We start from the raw sequence: 20,016 nt of genomic DNA on the forward strand, positions 1-20,016 counted from the left end.
CTGGGAATTGCACCAGCTGGGCGCGGGGGTGGAGAACACTGGGCAGAGTTGGCCCCTCCGTGGCCAGCCTTGCCCTCACAACCAAGGAAGGGGCCATCCTGTGGTGCTGTTCAGCTGTTACAAAGGCAGGGTGCAGCCTGCAGAGGCTCCAGGAGGGGATCTGCCTGGTCAAGGGTCCACAGGGTGCCAGCCTCTCACACTCAGAATAAAGACATTAGCCATTCCCTTCTGGACAGTTTGCTTTATGCGTTCAGACAATTGAGGCTCGCCTTCCAGGCACAGCCCAGTGCCCTGGATGGCATCAGCATAGGCTCCCCTGCCCTAGCCTTGAAGCATGGCTGTGTGCACGATTCACACCCACACTTGGCATACGGGTGGGGGTGGGGGCGTGGGGGCACGGAGACCACGAGAGTATGGCAGCACCTGCTGTGGTGGTGGTGCCTGGGAACAGCAAGACACAGCGAGGCTCCCCAACCTTTAGGGGAACACATGTGCATGAAGCTTTGGTTCACAGGCGCATCTGGCTGGCTAAGGGCAACAGTCACAGTCAAATGACTATTCACAGCTGCAGACAGGAGGCAAGACAGAAGCAAGTATCTAATTACAGCAACTTGAGTTGAGGGTTTCCTTTTTAAAGGTCAACAGAAGCCAACCTTGGTCACACAGGTGGTGAGGGAGGGATATGTTGTGGGCGGCCCATGGGCCAACATTGTTCTCCTGACAAAAACAAAACAAAACAAAACAAAAACCCATCAGTACCACCTGTGGGGGGTGTGGTGGAGGACAGACACGGCAGAATGCTGGACTCTTGCTTCAGATGGTGCACCACAAGCACACGGCACCCTGCATAGGTGCCTTTGAGGACACCCTGGTGCCTCAGACTCAGGCAGGAACACATTTCCATCCCACACCCACACACAGGGGCCACCAGTCGAAAAGCAAGCTGGGCACCGGGCAGCTGCCTTGGACATCCAGAGAAGCCGCTGTCAGTCAACATCTCTGGATGAAGAATGGGCTACACTGAAGGCCCTTGCTTCCTGTTTAAACAGGTCCACTTGCTAAAATGCATGATTCCAAATCTACCTTCTACTCTCACTGTAAAAGTCTCTTTCAAAATGCTAAGATATCACAAAAGCTTTAAAAATCAATGGGTGGACATACGGACTCGACTGCAAAAAATCTTTGTAAAAAACTGTTGCCGGAGGCCAGGAAAGGCAGGGAGGGCCTCAGTGTCCAGAGAGGCGCTTTTAGGGTGTTAAGACTTCATCAGAAAAAGGGGCCCTAGGAGGCCAGGGCAACTCCAGGAGGTGGCGGGACATCATCCTCGGTGGCGGGACATCATCCTCGCTGGCATCATGTCCAGACTGAAGAGGGACCACCTTGATGGTTTGCCTCCAATCCCAGAAAGGTAGTTCTGATACTAAAATTCTGCTTATTTTAAGCCAAAAAGGTTTAAAATACTCTTTTCTGTTCTACCTTTTCAAAGAAGGGGAAACACAGAAGGCAGATGAGGGCAGGGCACCATGTGCACCTCCTAACCAGGTCCCTGCAGCAGCCCTGCAGGCATCCTGGGCACATGGGCCACCTGGCATCACGGGCCAGCCGCAGGACTCAGCCATCCCCTCTCATCTGTCATCCAAGTATCATGTGTCATCAGTGCATATTACATACTAAAATTCATGAAAGCCTTCATAAAAAGAGCCTGCAGCAGGTGCACAGAAGCAAGGTCCGCCACGGTCCACAGTCACCAGCTGCCACTGGTGCAGTCGCTGAGTCCATCCATTCAGGCCTGGAGCTTTCCAGGGGGAGCCGCTGCTCCACATGTGTGCTGTGTGGCCGTGACTGTCCCTGTACACCAGAGCCTCCACCCTCAGGCCAGGCCCACAGGTTGGCCACAGGGAAGGAGCTTGGGTTGGAGGCCTGACACTGTGGTGCACGATGCATGACTGCCGGTCTCCTCAGAAGTGCTGCTGGCGGCCCCCGCGCCCTGGCCTGTGCCACCTCCCTCACACGTCCACGGTGCACAGGGGCTCACCGCCAGGCTGGGCGGACGCCACAATGGACATCTTGGGCTTCTTTCGAGTCTCCTCCTGAAAGAACAACAAAGGTCAGGGGTGCCAATGAGGGGGGCTCGGCAGAGGCTCAGGAGGGCACAAGGTGGAGGGAGAGCCCAGCAGACCATGCCAGGAGGCCCTGGAGCCCAAGAGCAGGGAAGGCTAGAAGAAGCAGGGAAGGCCTGAGGCAGGCCAGCCTGAGACTGCAGAGGCCCCCTGGACTGCCATCAGAGCACAACATGCGCAGCCTACCTGGCAATCAGGACATGTACCAAGAAGTGAAGAATTTTGGGTGTAGTTACAGTGGCAGGCCAGGCTTCCCCACTGGGTGTTTCTCCCTTGCCCAGCTTTTGCTTGCTCCAGGCCCAGCCAGGAGCACTGTGTCCTGCACCTGCTGCCCTTGAGCCCCACAGCCCCTCTTCCGACTAGGGGCAAACCAGGAAGTCCCACTGGCTCCAGGAGGCCAAGCCCCACCCCAGGGAGCAGCGAGGGACCTGCTGGCCTGGGCGGTGGCAGATACCTCCTGGGGCTCTCACCCAAGCCAGGGAACTGCCACACTTAACTCCCACCCAGAAGGCCCAGGCGGGTGCGTCACGCCCTGGCCATGCAGACGATGCCTGAGGACAGACGACACCACTGCCAGCCTGACAGACCCCTCTTTGAGTGGGGTTCCCAAGGTGGCTTTAGGGGCTTCATCAGGACCAAGCCCTACAGATTCAACCCTGGCAGGCGCACTGACCTACCTCCAAACACCCAGGGTGGACATGGGACCCAGGTGGCCCACCAAGGCTGTGACCTTCATGGTCCACCACCAGGCTGCCCTGCCAGCTCTCTAACAACAGAACCAAAACTGAAGTGATTTATAAAAGTATCACACATGTTGAAGCTCAAAGAAAAGCCTGTATCTGATTTTGGAAGGAGGATCCAAGCATTTCCAAGGTGTCAGCTCAGACACGGGTCCTGGGGGCGCCTGCTGTCCCTCCACAGCTGCCACAGGAATGGCCGTGGCCCAGCAGCTCTCCCGCTAGGGTGGCACTCACCCTCTCCTCAGCCAGCCTCTTCATCTCCTCCTGGAGCTTGCTGAGGATGTGCAGGTTGGGCTTGTTCTTCTTGGCATACTGCTGCAGCTCAATCACACTCTTGTCCGACGTCTCCTGGGAAGTACAGCACCTCACGCTCAGGACTGCAGGCTGTAGCTCCATGGCCTGCCCACTGCCCAGCAGCTGTGTGCCTGCAACCCTGAAGGCAGGCGCGTTCAGGGCCTGGCAGACACCAAACAGCCAGGAGCTGTGGCCACATAACTGCATGCTGACTACCCGCCTCAGTGATGCCAGGCCCACTGACAGCAGCGAGAGTGAGGGGCAGTCCACGGCTGCCAGGCCTTTCTGCCCACACGAGGCCACTTATGCGGCCTCCTGCCATGGGCAGAGCAGGGAGGTGAGGTGCTCGTGGTGCCCAGAGCCCTCATCAAGGAGAGAAACCAGAGTGCGGCCGCAGCCAGTTAAGAACAGCATGCTGCAGCCCAGCCCATCAACCCCAGGCACTGAGCTCTCTGCAAATATCATGACTGCAGAGGAGCATCAGACTGGCCTCAGCCCCAAGTCTTAGGCCAGCCCCAAGGCTGCTGTGGTTCCTCGGGATGCCAGAGCTCCTCCCAGCTGTGGCTGTGCCAGGCTGGGACTTTTCCCCCTCCTGGTTAGGGAAGTTTCCCACCCCCGGGCCAGAGTGGGGCTTGCCTTCTCTCCCTCCGTCGGAGCCAAGGACCATGCACAGCAAAGGCAGAAGCAAGCGCTACCTACATTTCAATTTGCTTCCCAACAATGTCTCTCCTCAAGCTCCTCAACACGCCCTGGTGGCCCGTGTGGGCCCCCTCACCCTCCCTTATCATGTCCAGAGTAAGGGCCTCTTCAGGGACAGTGCCGAGGCCATGGTCTCAGGGACCTAAAGGCAGGCCCTGCTCTTGGCAGCTGGCTCTGGCACAGGGCCCACCCACCACACAGTCCTGGGGCCGCCCCACCTGCAGCCCCAACCCCTCCACACCTACTTCCCCTTCCACTGACCAGAACCCAGAGAGTTTCTGTAATCATTTGGGGAAAATGAGGAACGTGAACACTCACCTCCCCATGTTACCCTCCACCCCTCAGGAGTGGGCACTGGTACCAGGGAGAGCTACCCTGACACTCTCTTTCAAGCAGGGAGGGCTGGCCCTGGCTCCTGAGCCTTTGCATACCCCAGAGCCAGGCGCACCTTCAGCATCTCCTGCCCGGCCCTGCCTTGCACTTCAGCCATCTCCCTACAAGCCACATAGCTGGGCCCAGGCTGCATTCTCAATCACCCACATTTCACTGACCATTCCCAGCAGGCCGGGATGGGAGATGTGGCTAGGACGACCCACCCACTGCCCACAAAGCCACACAAGTGGCCCAGGAGAGAGGCAGCTGTGAGCAACCCTCTGAGCACAGAGCCTCAGGAACACGCTCCAGGGTGGCAGCACAGGCTGCCCTGGGACCTGCTGAGGGCCAGTTACCTGCTTGACCATCTTGCTGCTCTCACGGCCGTACATGCGCAGTAAAGAACCCCAGTTCTTGACATGTGGGTGCAGCAGCTGAAGGATCTTCTGTGAGGCTAACTGCTTTCCAACTCTCTTATTCTTACCTACACAGAGAAAGAGCAAGCACGGAGAAAGGGTGTCACAAACACCCAGTGCTCACGGGGCCCCCTGCTGCCCCCAGCCCTCCTGACCCACACCCCGAACGCCAGCAAGGGCACATTCTATAGGAACAGGCAGCACTCTGCCACTGCTCTGGGCACCTGAGTCTCACAGTACACAGCTGCCACCTTGAGAGTAGCCCTCAGAGTCCAGGAGCTAAGGGCACCACCACTCAGAGCCACACAGCTGAGAGCCTCCCTCCCGCCAAGACCCACACCTCCAGAAACAGGGAGCAGCAGGATTCTGCCAGCTATCTGAGAAGGAGAGCCTTTCCTCCTGCCACAGGGACAAGGGCTGGACAGAGACAGGGATAGCAGCGGGGGAAAGGGAGAAGACAGAGAAAGTACAGGCAGGACGGCCGCAAGTCTGCCTTAGGCTGAATGTGTGGTGGCCAGCACACACAGCTGGGCTCAGGGACAATGCCAGGGCAGCAGCTGAGACCAAGCCACAGAGGCACAGGGCCACACCAGGGGCCGCCTGCCCGGCAGCCACCAGGCAGCAGGGAAGGAGTCCTTACACCACCCGCGCACTGTGTGCTTGCCACACGCCATGACGTATTCACTCTTCTGGTTTTTCCCAGGAACCACTTCAAACTTGATAGACGTGTCACCCATCCCATGGTTTCTTTAAGAGAAAACAGACAACAGGTGGTGTCCCCTGAGCAGAGCAGCCAGCTGCCTCTGAGGAGGCCTGCTCTGGGAAGCCCTTGGGAAATGACCAAGCCTCTCCCCCGACTGCGTCTTAGCCAGAGGGGGGAATTCTCCACACGCCCTATTCAGGCCTGCGGGACTGACTGGTGGCCAGGGCCAAGGAGTTGCTGTGTACCAGGGAAACCTGGCCATGCCTCTGCCTTAGGACAAACAGCCACGAGAATATGAGACGCCAGAGAGGAGCTCCCCTGACCTGACTCAGGAGGGGAGGCACCCCCCTACCCTACCTTTTAAGGCACTCGTGGAGGATCTGATATGGAGACAACAGCCCAGCCTTGCTGGTCAGCTCGTAGACCCGCGAGTCCTCGATGCTGATGTGGTTAAAATACTACAACACAAAGCAGAGGCTCATGAGTCCCCACCAGGCCCGCCTGCCTCTTCACGGCTGGGCCTGGGGTTGGCTTTCCCCAGATGCTTAGTATCTGTTCTTGTGAGCTCGCCTAGCACATCATACCCTCAACTCTGCAAGGAACCCACCGGATATGGGACACGCTCCATACCTCACCATCCACTTGCCCATCTCCAGAGCCCACAGCACCCTTCCGCCCTGAGCACTGTGGGACGGAGTCTGGCATCCCAAGAGAACCCCAGGCACATGGCTGGCTGGCCAGGCCCACCTCATCTGGATCTGATTCTGATCTACAAGGCACCTTTCTCAGAACTCTATAAAGATAAAGCACTTTTGGAGAGAGGCTTTACTATTGTCACAACTGAGACTACAGGAGAGGGAAAGTCAGCCAGACCCAAAAGCTGGCCTTAAAAGGCCCAGCTCCCCAAAGGCCAAAGCCCCACACAGCCACACAGAGCCCAGCCCCAGGTGGCCCAGCCCAGCGCAGCTTCCAACAGTGTCATCACCCTGGCTCTGCAGCCAACCCAAGAAGACACACAGGAAGGGCAAGAGAGGCATACAGGTAAACAAGTTCCCTAAGTTACACTCGAGGGGATGGGGAGATTCTGCACAGCTGAGGCATAGGGAAGCTGCACTGAGCTGAGGTGCAGAGGCAGCGCCTGCTGTGCCTTCCCCAACTAGGCCTTTGGCTGAAGCTGAGAGCCCCTCCTGGGTGAAAGGAAGACGCCATCCAGCCCACTCTGGAGCATGGACAACCTCCCTGGTGGAGCTGCTGTGACAACATACCACAAACTCTGTGGCTTAGAACAAGAGGTTTATTCTCTCACCATTCTGAAGTCTGAAATCAAGGCCTCAGCAGGGCCATCCTCTTTCAGAAGCCTCCAGGGAGCCTCTGCCAGCTCCTGATGGCCCCGACACCCCTCGGCTATGGCAGCATTGCTCCGATTTTCATGTGGTCTACTAGCCCTGCCCCTCCTCCCTCTTCTTAGAGAAACCAGACACACCTGATCACACTACCACTCTGCTTCAGTGTGATCTCATGTTAACCCAACTAATTCTATCAGTAATCATCCTCTTTCCAAAAAAGACCACATGCTGAAGTACTGGAGATTACCCATCAGCCACACCCTCACAGAGCTTCCCCCACCGGCCCTGTTCTGGAGAGGTCTGCAGGGACCTGGAGCCTGCCTGGCCCATGGGCAGGGAGGAAGCCTAGACTCAAATGATTCACACACCTCGCCGTGCAGGCCCCACAGTGTGGCAAGCCCACTCCACAGGGACGCTGGCCCTACAGACAGGGCAGCGGGCAGCTCCTCTGCCCTTACCACTCCAGTAAGCAGCAAGAAGGCCAACTCGCTGCAACTGCATGGAAGAGGAAGGCACTAGCACTGAGGTTGGCAAGCGAAAAATCCTCACAGTATGGCTTGGCTACGGTCTTCAAATAGGTCTCCAGAAGACACTGCTCCTCTCAAGTGCACAAATCAACGTGGGTCTTTTTCCAGGGAAGGTCACTCACCAAGACATCAGGCCCTGGAACCTCAAGGGCTTGTCAACCAGCCAACCAATTAGCAACGTCTAGTGCTCTCGGCCCACAAGGACCGACATACCCCGCGGCTTCGGGACTGGCCCTAGAGAAGCCATGGCCGTGGAAGCTAGAGAGCATGCTCAGAAGTTTCTGGCAAAAGACCTAAGCCAGGATGCCCGGCACCAAGCTGCCTGAAGCCATATGTGCTACTGAGGGTTAACCCGCCAGGGACAGGTGGAGGCTCCAGCTCGTGAGAGCAGATGGATGGCAGAAGCGACCTGCAGACAAATCCCTGTTGCTTCTGACAAACAGCACAGGAGAAACCTAAGCAATCAGTGCCTGGGAGATGTCAAAGGACCATGCGGGAGCACCACAGACGCCTGACACCTCTCCATTCCACTATCTAGATGAAATGGACCAATGCCTGGCAAGACACAAACTATCTCAGTAGCCTTAACAGCCCTACACCTGTTTAAGAAACTCAACAGGCCGGGCGCGGTGGCTCAAGCCTGTAATCCCAGCACTTTGGGAGGCCGAGACGGGAGGATCACGAGGTCAGGAGATCGAGACCATCCTGGCTAACACGATGAAACCCCGTCTCTACTAAAAAATACAAAAAAAAAATAGCCGGGCGAGGTGGCAGGCGCCTATAGTCCCAGCTACTCGGGAAGGCTGAGGCAGGAGAATGGCATAAACCCAGGAGGTGGAGCTTGCAGTGAGCTGATATTCGGCCACTGCACTCCAGCCTGGGCAACAGAGCGAGACTCCGTCTCAAAAAAAAAAAAAAAAAAAAAAAAAAAGAAACTCAACAGTAGTTTAGAGTAGTCGTAGTTATAGTTAGTAGTTCATACAGTAGTAGTTTAAAACTTTCCCACTAGGAAAACTACAGGCCCAAATTTTAAGGAAGAAATGATACCAATTCTACATCTCTCTTGCCCTTCTGAAAAACTCAGGAGGAGGGCTATTTCCCCTTCACTTGACGACACTAACCGTACCATGACATTAACATCCAGAACACAGATGCAGTGGGGAACTAGCAAATTAAAGCCATTAACACACGAAAAGGAATATAAACCATGCCCAAGTAGGACTTATTCCAGGAACACATTTTAAAAAAATCAACATAATTAACTATATTGACAAATAAAAGAAGAAAATTGGATACGGAATCTACAGAAAAACTACTAGAATAAGTCGGTACAAATAAGACAAATTCTAGCTCTGTATGCTAGCAATAAACAATCAATCAGAACTAAGGTACTATTCACCACAGTGCCACGCATAAAATATTTAACTATAAATCTAGTAGAATATACACAGATGTGATGAAATCTATGTGATCAAAACTGCCGACCACCCATGAAAGATATCAAAGAAGACCTAAATAAATGGACAGATGAACTATGTTTATGATTTGGAAAATTCAATATTGTTAGGATGTCCATTCTCCCCAGATTGATCTACAGGATCAATTCCAATCAAAATGCAGGCTTTTTTTTTTTTTTTAAAGATGGAGTTTCGCTCTTGTTGCCCAGGCTGGAGTGCAATGGCACAATTTTGGCTCACTGCAACTTCACCATCCGCCTCCTGGGTTCAAGTGATTCTCCTGCCTCAGCCTCCTGAGTAGCTGGGATTACAGGTGCCCGCCACCACACCCGGCTAATTTTTGTATTTAAGTAGAGATGGGGTTTCACCATGTTGGCCAGGCTGGTCTCAAACTCCTAAGCTCAGGTAATCCACCCACCTCAGCCTCCCAAAGTGCTGGGATTACAGGTGTGAGCCACCGCACCCAGCCCAGAACTTTTTATGGAAACTGACATACTGTTTCTGAAGTCTACCTGGAACAGCAAAGGACCTAGAATAGCCAAAACAATTTTTTGAGAAAGAATAACAAACTCGGCCGGGCGCGGTGGCTCAAGCCTGTAATCCCAGCACTTTGGGAGGCCGAGACGGGTGGATCACGAGGTCAGGAGATCGAGACCATCCTGGCTAACACAGTGAAACCCCGTCTCTACTAAAAATACAAAAAAAACTTAGCCGGGCGAGGTGGCAGGCGCCTGTAGTCCCAGCTACTCGGGAGGCTGAGGCAGGAGAATGGCGTGAACCCGGGAGGCGGAGCTTGCAGTGAGCTGAGATCCGGCCACTGCACTCCAGCCTGGGTGACAGAGCGAGACTCCGTCTCAAAAAAAAAAAAAAAAAAAAGAATAACAAACTCGGAGGATTCCCACTATCTGATTCCAAGACTTCAAGTCATCAGCAAAGTGTGGCATCAGTGAAAGGACACACAGCTCAAGAGACAGTAGAGAACCCCGAAACAGACACACTTCCACGGTCACCTAGTGACTGAGAAAGGTGTGAGGGCAATGCTAACGTAAGCGTGCACCTGCCGCATGGCCCAGCAACCCCAACCCAGGGGTTTACCTGAAGGAAACGAATCTGTCCATCACACACAGACCTGGACAGCCTTACAGCAGCCTTACTGCCCATCACCAAAACCTAGAAACCTGCCAGTGTCCCTCAAGGGAGAATGGAGAGATGCACTGAGGGGCACAGCCACCTGGTGGCCAGCACTCAGGAGTACAAATGACCACATGACGGATGCATCATACCACACCAAGCCACAGGCCAGGTTCAAAGGCTACCTACCATGTGATTCCACTGAGAGGACATTCAGGATCTGGCAAAACTACAGGGGAAGTTCAGTGCCCACCAGAGGATACAGGTGGCAGAGTTTGGCCAACAAAGGAGCATGTGGGAGTGTACAGAAATGTTCCGCATCTTGATTGCAGTGTTGGTTACATGACTGCATTTGTCAAAACTCATAGTACTGCACGAAAAAGTGAATTTAACTCTATGTAAATTTTAAAATAAGTTGAAATAAAAAAAACACTTGGTCACTAATACCTAAATTTAATAGCCACGAAACACCAACCCACAGCTAGCAACAAAATACCAAGAAGAGATCACCACAAGCTTTATGAAAAGGAAATGAGGCCAGTTCTGTTCCTCTTTTTCCCTTTTTAATCAAGTAGCACACATACGTGGCCACCACACCTCACAGGCATCAACCCACCCTCCTGCCACGTCTGCCCCACCTCCGGAGTCCACACGAGGAGGGGATGCCACCCCACGCCCCAGGCTGTCCAGGGGACAGTCCAAGGACAGGTGTTGGCACCTCTGCACAGGCAGCTGGGAGGGGCAGGGGGCAGGAGCACAACCTGAGAGCCTCGCTGAGAACCAGCAAATAGGAACTTCCAGGAACAGGAGACAGCCAACCCTGTCTAAACCCGCGCCCTACCACTGAGGGAAAAGCTACTTTCCCCTCTGACAGATTTTAAAATGGGGACATGACAGATGACATATATACAAATCAGAGGGTCAAAGAGCTTCTCAGGAGGGACACATACAAAAGGCACCCTAAACCAAGGCATGGCATCATAAAAATACATCGTCTTCTCTCAGGTTCCCAGAACAGAGCTCTTAAAACCCTGAGGATTTCCTGAGGCTAAGTTTGTCTGTGATTCAAAACGACCCCACCACAGTGCTTATGCTGAGATGGCTCAGGGTGGGCTCCCTAGAGAGATCAAATGTGTCATTAGAGGGGAGGAACTCTCAGCCCTTCATGAAAAATAAGTTTCGTAAGTAAAATGTTCTTCCTGAGTTCCCTGAGTCCTAGCAAATTTCCAAGCATGAGGAGGGGTCCTGTGCTGGGTGGCGGGGTTCCCATTTGCAGCTGGCACAGGAAGTGGTGGCAGTCCCACAGAACTGAACTCCTTACCTGGGGAGATCTGACGCTAGCTCCAGACAGACTGTAGTGTGGGAGGCCCGGAGGAGGGTGTGGAAAAAGCCCCAGGCAGGCGAGTCTACAGCGGAAGCCACCACATGCCCTACCCCCATGTCCTTCTCCACTTGGGGAAACCTATTCTTTCTCAGACTACTTTGCAATATAGTTTCTGAAAAGCTTCTCCACTTCACAGAAGAGCCCCAGAACCGAGGCTGAGAACCTGACTCCCAGCTGGGCCCTCTTCTGGCGCCAGAACCCATAGTGGTTCACGGACATTTCCACCACCCCATAGCAAAGAAAAGGCAGAGCTTTTACTCAAACAGGAAGGTGGCGTGAGACCCATACAACTCAGGCACCATCATCTGCAACAACCCATGCTAAGAGTCTTGGTGGGCAGGGGTCTACGCAAGCGCTTCCCCAGAGGGCCTTGGAAGCCTCCCTGGGAGCCATCTTTCCCACAGTTGGATCACTCAGAAATAAAAGTCAAATGTGGCCGGGCGCAGTGGCTCACACCTGTGATCCCAGCACTTTGGGAGGCCAAGGTGGATGGATCATGAGGTCAAGAGATACAGACTATCTTGGCCAACATGGTGAAATCCTGTCTCTACTAAAAATACAAAAATTAGCTGGGCATGGTGGCATGCGCCTGTAGTCCCAGCTACTCAGGAGGCCGAGGCAGGAGAATTGCTTGAACCTGGGAGGTGGAGGTTACAGTGAGCGGAGATCGAACCACTGCACTCCAGCCTGGCGACAGAGCGAGACTCCATCTCAAAAAAAAAAGGTACAAATGTGACTCTTCCTGGAGCAGCTAGTACTTGGAGACTGTGCTTGATCCAAGTGCGGCCTGCGATCTGTCTGCCTGTCCACGATGAAGCAGTTACATAAAGCACAGAAAAAATGTAGAAACTTAAGAGCAAGAGGCTGGGTGTGGTGGCTCACGCCTGTAATCCCATCACCCTGGGAGGCTGAAGCAGGAGGACTGCTTGAAGCCAGGAGTTCGAGAAACTTAAGAGCAAGTTAGTACTACCATGGACACTTAACCATATTTTACAATAGCCCCAGTACACAAAGATGACAAAACTTTACAAAACCATAAAGTAGTTCTAGAATGGCTGAATAAAGATCTTCAAAATCTGCTCTCCTCCATCAAAGCAACAAGAACACTAGCAAAAATAGTCAGAATCAATTCTTTCAGAACTCTGGAAAGTAAAGAAAGGCTTTCAACAATCCGAGGAGTGTTGATTCAAGAAAGACAATGAGTCTTGCTAAGAACAAGAAGTTGCTGGCATCTTAACTCACCCCATTCCCAGCCCTTCTCCCCAGCTCTGTGGTAGCCACTCAATGCAGAATGGGTCCTCAAGGCCCCAGGCCCAGAGAACTGTCACTGTTGGGTCCACCTGGCCACTCTCTGGAAAAGCCTCATGGCAGGACTTGTCTTTATTTGACCTCACTCAGTGAAAACGGCCCAGTTCCTCAGAGCATTTGTCAAAAGGAGTCAGCAGCAACTGTTTCACCCTGCAGCTGCCAGAGGCTGGGGCACTAGTTGGGCAAACAAGAGGCTGGCCAAGAACCCGAGAAGGAAAAGTTGGATATGTCCTTGGGCCTCTGAAAGGCTCTAGCGTATGTCTGGAGATGGCTGCATGCGGGCCCAGGAAAACCTCCCAGCTGATTGACCTGGAGGCTCTGTGCAGGTGGCAGACAAAGGCTAAGACAGTTAGCAGCCACCGGAGCACACCAGGTGAGCCCCACAGACCCACAGACCTCAGAACAGGCCGGGAGACTTACTGGCTCAGGGAATTTAAGAAAATCCCTGTCCAGGCCGGGTGCGGTGGCTCACGCCTGTAATCCCAGCACTTTGGGAGGCCGAGACGGGCGGATCACGAGGTCAGGAGATCGAGACCATCCTGGCTAACACGGTGAAACCCCGTCTCTACTAAAAAAATACAAAAATTAGCCAGGCGCAGTGGCGGACGCCTGTAGTCCCAGCTACTCGGGAGGCTGAGGCAGGAGAATGGCGTGAACCTGGGAGGCGGAGCTTGCAGTGAGTGGAGATCACGCCACTGCACTCCAGCCTGGGCGACAGAGCGAGACTCTGTCTCAAAAAAACAAAAAAAAACAAAAAAAACCAAAAGAAAATCCCTGTCCAAGCATCAGGAGACCACTCAGCTAAAGGGCCAGTGTATTCAGTGGCCACAAATCACAAAGAATACACACTTCACAAAATCAATCTAGGAAAGTCACTATTATGAGGCAAACTGTCACCCCCAAATTTACATGTTGAAGTTCCTCAGAATGCAACAGTATTTGGAGACAAGGTCTTTACAGAGGTCATCACGTTACAATGAGGTCATTAGGGTGGGGCCTAATCCAGTGAGACAGGTGTCTCTCTAACAAATGGAGAATGTGGAGACCAACATGCACACAGAGAGAAAGGCATAGACATGAAGATCGCTATCCTTCACCCACAGAGAAAGGCCTTCTCTTAGCCTTCTGACACTTTCATTTTGGACTTCTGGCTTCCAGAACTTTGAGACTATACATCTCTGTCATTTAAGCCTCCCACTATGTGATACTTTGTTACAGCATCCCTAGCAGACTGATACAGTCACAAATAGAGAGCAAGGACATATGACAAAAACTATAAACTTAAGGGAGGTGGGGTAATCTGATTTCCAGAGTTGCCATATATTTTAAATGTCCAATTCTCAACAACAACAAAAAATTCTGAGACAAGCAAAGAAATAGGAAAATAGAGACAGCCTATACATGAAGGGAAAGGCAGTTTAATATACACGTTCTCTGAGGACTGGACTTACCAGAAACAGATTTTACATCACCTACAGAAAACATGCTCAAAGGACTAAGAAACCATGTCTAAAGAACTGAAGTATAATGCCAGCACAGTGACTCACGCCTGTCATCTCAACACTTTGGGAGGCTGAGGTGGGCAGATTGCTTGAGCCTAGGAGTTTGAGACCAGCCTGAGCAATATGGCGAAACCCCATCTCTATCCCCAGCAAAAAATGCAAATACATATTTTTTTATATATAAAAATATATATAAATTATATATATATATATAAATTATATATATATGGTTTTTTTTTTTTTGAGACAGAAGTCTCACTCTGTCACCAGGCTGGAGTGCAGTGGCGCAGTCTCAGCTCACTGCAACCTCCACTTCCTGGGTTCAAGAGATTCTTCTGCCTCAGCCTCCCGGGTAGCTGGGATTACAGGCACCTGCCACCACGCCGAGCTAATTTTTGTATTTTTAGTAGAGATGGGGTTTCACCATGTTGGCCAGGATGGTCTCGATCTCCTGACCTCATGATCCGCCCGCCTCAGCCTCCCAAAGTGCTGGGATTACAGGCGTGAGCCACCACGCCCGACCCTATATATATAACTTTTTAAAAAAAGAATTAAAGTATAAAAACAATACATTACCCAATAGAGAATTTCAAAAAAAAAGGATAGCAATCATGAAACAGTCACTAGAGGGGTTCACCAACAGAACCTGAGCCGACAGAAGATAGAGGAGCAAACTTGAAGACAGGGCAACTGAAATAATCCACTCTGAGAGACAGAAAGAAAAAAGAACAGAGAAGAAACAATAGAGCCTCAGAGACCTGTGAGATATCAAGTGTAACAATTTACTGACCAAGAAAAAGAAGAAAACCTCAAACTACTGAAATCAGGAATGATAGCAACGGACCATCACAACCATATAGAAATAAAAAAGGGTCATATGGGGATACTAGGAACAAATATATGCTAATCAATTAGATAATCTATATCGAATGGGAAAAAAATTCCAAAACAGACACAAACTATCAACACTGGCTCAAGAAGAAATAGATAATCACAACAGCCCTATAACAAGTAAGATTGAATTAGCAATTAAGTAGCTCTGGACAAAGAAAAGCCTGGGACCAGAAGGTTTCACTGAGCACAGTCTATCAAACATTTAAAAAATGAACACTAATCCTTCACAAACTATCCCACACAACAGAAGAGGAACATGTTCCAACCATTTTTATGAGGCCAGTATTATCCTGATACCTGCACCTGTTGTTACACTGGACAAAGATATCACAAGAAAACTACAGATCAATATTGCTTATAACTACAAATGCAAAAATCCTTAACAAAATACCAGCAAAATGAATCCAGCAACATATTAAAAAATTCATTATATGTCATGACCAAGTGGGATATATCCCAGGAATGCAAGGTTGGCTCACCATTCAAAAACCAATATAATACACTATATTACTAAAATAAAAGACAAAAAAAAAAATACATGATCATCTGAACAGAAGCAAAAAAACATTGACAAAATCTAACATCCCCACAAAAACTCTCAGCAAACCAGGAAGAAAAGGAAATTTCCTTATTCTGATAAAAACCTACAGCTGACAATAGCACACTAAATGAAGGAAGCCAGTCACAAAAGACCACATATCGTATGATTCCACTGATATGAAATGTCCAGAGTTGGCAGATATATAGAGACAGAAGACAGATTAGTGGCTTTTGGTGGTTGGAGAGAACTAAGAGTGAATGCTAATGGGTATGGAGTTTCTTTTGGGGGTGACGAGATATTCTAAAATTAGGTAGTTATGATGGTTATACAACTCTGAATATACAAAAATCCACTTAGTTATAAAATTTAAAAGGTCAAACTTAATACTATGTAAACTATCTCAATAAAGCTATTATATAAATAAGAATGCAGCCTTCAAAATTTCAGAAGCCCTTGCTACAAATAACCATTTACCCAAAAAGGTGTACAGCTAGTTTTATTGTTTTTGTTTTGTTTTTTTGAGACGGAGTCTCGCTCTGTCCCCTGGGCTGGAGTGCAGTGGCCAGATCTCAGCTCACTGCAAGCTCCGCCTCCCAGGTTTACGCCATTCTCCTGCCTCAGCCTCCCGAGTAACTGGGATTACAGGCGCCCACCAACTCACCCGGCTAGTTTTTTGTATTTTTTAGCAGAGACGGGGTTTCACCGTGTTAGCCAGGATGGTCTCGATCTCCTGACCTCGTGATCCACCCATCTCACAGCTAGTTTTAAATGGTTCTTCATATGGCTGACCCTTGAACAACATGGATTTGAACTGCATGGATTTGAACTGCATGAACAACATGGATTTGAACTGCATGTTCACTTATACAAAAATTTTCTTCTGCCTCTGCCACCCCTGAGACACCAAGGTAAACTCCTCCTCTTCCCGCTCCTCCTCAGCTATTCAACATGAAGATGTGGAGGATGAAGACCTTTATGATGTTTCCATTTCAAGAATAGTAAATAAATTTTTTCTTATGATTTTCTTAATAACATTCTTTTCTGTAACTTACTTTAATGTAACAATACAGTATATATCAGGGGTCCCCAACCCCCAGGCCACGGACAGGTACCAATCCATGGCCTGTTAGGAGCCGGGCTGCATAGCAGGACATGAGTGAAGGGGGCGGGGGTGCGGAGTGAATGAGCAAGTGAAGGTTCATCTGTATTTACAGCTGCTCCCCATCACTCATTTTATGCCTGAGCTCTGTCTCCTGTCAGATCAGCAGTAGCATTAGATTCTCACAGGAGTATGAACCCTATTGTGATCGGTGCATTCAAGGGATCTAGGTTGTGCACTCCTTATGCAAATCTAATGCCTGATGATCTGTCACTGTCTCCCATCATCATCAGAGGGAACCATCTAGTTGCAAGAAAACAAGCTCAGGGCTCCCACTGGTTCTACATTATGGCGAGCTGTATAGTTATTTCAATACATATTATAATGTAGCAATAACAGAAATTAAGAGTACACAATAAATGTGACGTGCTTGAGTCATCCTGAAACCATCCCCGCCCCCCAACACCGTCTGTAGAAAAATTGTCTTCCCTGAAACTGATCCCTGGTGCCAAAAAGGTTGGGGACCACTGTAGTAATATGTACATAACAAAATATGTGTTAACCAATTATTTATGTTATTGGTATGGCTTCTGGTCAAGAATAGGTTACCAGTAGTTAAGGTTTGGGAGGACTGAAAGTGATGCGTGAATTTTTGACCTCATGAGAGGCTGGTGCCCCTAACCTCCACATTGCTCAAGGGTCAAGTGTATAAAGAACAATCTAGGGCCGGGCACAGTGGCTCATGTCTGTAATCCCAGAACTTTGGGAGGCTGAAGCAAGTGAATCACCAGAGGTCAGGAGTTCGAGACCAGCCTGGCCAACATGGTGAAACCCTATCTCTACTAAAAGTACAAAAATTAGCCAGAAATGGTGGCACACACCTGTAATCCCAGCTACTCAGGAAGCTGAGATAAGAGAATCACTTGAACCCGGGAGGCGAAAGTTGCAATAGGATCAGGATCAAAGTCTGTCACCGCCTAGGTGATAGAGCAAGGCTTCATCTCAAAAAAAAAAAAAAAAAAAAAAAAAAAATCTAAATCTTGTAGACTCTGCCTCAAAGATTCATTCCCATCACAAACCTACATGTACCCGACATTTACGGTGCACACTCAATGCTGCAAAACAGAGGACAAAAATCTCTAAGAAAAAGGACATTTTTTCTCTGCCTATACAAAGACAGGCAAGTTTCCTCTTTTATGAAAATACAAACAGAAGAACCTGGAGGCTAGATGACTAACCTGCAGGGCATGGAAGGCATGGGCACAGCCCATGGACACCCCCAACTCACACTAATAGAGCAGGGTAGCCACACTGCACCCGCAGCTCCCAGTAGGGCAGGACCACAACACTCACCTCAAGTTCTTCACTGTCTTTGGGCTTCTCTTCCGAGGTCTGTTTAACAAAGTCAGGGATGAGGATTTCCAGTGTAGCTCGGGCTATGAAAAAAAAGAGCCTGAGGGTAAGGCTTGGGCGCTGCCCTCTTCTCACCATCCTGCAGAGTGAACTGTGCACTGCTGCCTCCCATCCCCACAGCTCAGGGGCTGAGCGAGGGCCCTGAGGAGTGGCAGCACTTCAGAGACAAGGTCAGGACAGGACAGACGAAAAGCCCGTTCTAAAGAAAAGAGACGTGGGGCAGGCTGCCGGAAAGCCTCACAGGCCATACTGGGTATGTGCGCTCTCACCCTGGGGTCCTGGGAGCAGGCAGGGAAGAGCTCAGAGCTGTGTGTTAGGGAACCACTTTGGTGGTACGCGAGAAAACAGCTTCGTGGGCCCTGGACCACACAGGGAGGCCTGAGAGCAGGCTGCTGCAGGCACCTAGACCAGGTGGCAAAGGCAGTGGCTGGCGTGGGTGGAGAGATGCAGCCAGGTCTGAGAGACGTTAGAGGGGGCTGCCGGAGGGCAGAGCACAGGCATGGCCACTGGGGTCAGAGGTGCCGTAGCCAACGGCTGATGGCTCCATAGACCCCACAGAGCTATGAGTGCTGGCAAGACATGGAGCCAAGATGTCTATAAGGCAGCCAGAGTCTGGGCAGGGGAAGTAGGTTCCAGCACATGGGGAGGAAAGCGGGTGACCCCGCAACGGGAAGAGCACACAGCCATGCCCAAGGCATCTCCACCCCCACACAAGACCCCACTGCAAGTTATCTGTCAAAACCTCCACCACACCCACTTTGTTGAGCTGCAAAAGTCTCTTAGGCAGAATCTCTCTAAGATGGGCAGTAGGTCTTCTGGAAAACGCATGCCAATGACAGATACCTCAAGAATTGACCTGTGGGTGCCAAGGCCTGGTGTACACCCAACACCACCCTACAAGAGGCCAACTAACCCTGACGCTGAGGCAAATGGCTTTTCGTGAAAGAACGTCAACTACCATGAATGCACGGCATGAATGCAAATGGCAAGGGCATGGTACAAAAGGGCAGTGGGTCTTCACCAGGACACACGGCCTTCCCAGAGCTGTGCTGTGCCAGGTGTTCTGTGTGGCTAGGCACAAACATGGAGTGGGAGGACTCAGGAAATAGTGCTGGTAAGAGCCAGCACCACTGGGGGAGGATGCCGACAGCACGCTGGCCCGCTTCTCCTCCCTCCTGGCATGCCCACATGCTGCTCAGTTTAAAAACAAACAAGCACTACAGTGTGTGCCCAGTACAGCCCAGTTGGCTCTAGGCACACCCCTGAATATGTGCAGGGCCAGGACTAGGGAGGGGTATACTGGCCCAGCTGTCAGTCAGTAGAGACACCTTCTACTTTTTTTTTTTTTTTTTTTTTTGAGACGGAGTCTCGCTCTGTCGCCCAGGCTGGAGTGCAGTGGCCGGATCTCTGCTCACTGCAAGCTCCGCCTCCCGGGTTCACGCCATTCTCCTGCCTCAGCCTCCCGAGTAGCTGGGACTACAGGCGCCCGCCACCTCGCCCGGCTAGTTTTTTTGTATTTTTTAATAGAGACGGGGTTTCACCGGGTTCGCCAGGATGGTCTCGATCTCCTGACCTTGTGATCCGCCCGTCTCAGCCTCCCAAAGTGCTGGGATTACAGGCTTGAGCCACCGCGCCCGGCCGACACCTTCTACTTTTTTTCTTTTTTTTTTTTTTTTGAGACGGAGTCTCGCTCTGTCGCCCAGGCTGGAGTGCAGCGGCGTGATCTCAGCTCACTGCAAGCTCCGCCTCCTGGGTTCACGCCATTCTCCTGCCTCAGCCTCCCGAGTAGCCGGGACTACAGGTGCCCGCCACGTCACCCGGCTAGTTTTTTGTATTTTTTTTAGTAGAGACAGGGTTTCACCGTGTTAGCCAGGATGGTCTCAATCTCCTGACCTCATGATCCGCCAGTCTTGGCCTCCCAAAGTGCTGGGATTACAGGTTTGAGCCACCGTGCCCGGCCTCCTTTTTTTTTTTTAGACAGAGTCTCGCACTGTCGCCCAGGCTGGAGTGCAGTGGTGCAATCTCGGCTTACCACAGCTCTGCCTCGCTGGTTCATGCCATGCTTCTGCC

At 51.2% G+C, this 20,016-nt stretch overlaps 2 protein-coding genes across 10 annotated transcripts in view; both read right to left on the reverse strand.

Annotated features, from left to right (window-relative positions):
• The window catches only part of RANBP1 (RAN binding protein 1), a 290,326-nt gene that overhangs the window by 15,842 nt on the left and 254,468 nt on the right, over positions 1 to 20,016 (reverse strand). The window lies entirely within an intron of this gene.
• Positions 227 to 20,016, reverse strand: part of DGCR8 (DGCR8 microprocessor complex subunit) — a 32,854-nt gene continuing 13,064 nt past the window's right edge. For 2 of the 3 annotated variants that reach the window (XM_050746085.1, XM_050746086.1), the window contains exons 9-14: positions 17,887 to 17,969; positions 5,702 to 5,802; positions 5,282 to 5,388; positions 4,582 to 4,709; positions 3,095 to 3,208; positions 227 to 2,090 (exon numbers count right to left, since the gene is read on the reverse strand). In XM_050746085.1, coding sequence (XP_050602042.1) covers positions 2,007 to 2,090; positions 3,095 to 3,208; positions 4,582 to 4,709; positions 5,282 to 5,388; positions 5,702 to 5,802; positions 17,887 to 17,969 — 617 coding nt within the window. In that variant the 3' untranslated portion in view covers positions 227 to 2,006. The remainder of the gene's footprint in view (positions 2,091 to 3,094; positions 3,209 to 4,581; positions 4,710 to 5,281; positions 5,389 to 5,701; positions 5,803 to 17,886; positions 17,970 to 20,016) is intronic. The other variant, XM_050746087.1, reaches the window with a different exon arrangement.

The sequence above is a fragment of the Macaca thibetana genome, chromosome 10 (genome assembly GCF_024542745.1).
Source record: "Macaca thibetana thibetana isolate TM-01 chromosome 10, ASM2454274v1, whole genome shotgun sequence".
NCBI classification, from domain to species: domain Eukaryota; kingdom Metazoa; phylum Chordata; class Mammalia; order Primates; family Cercopithecidae; genus Macaca; species Macaca thibetana.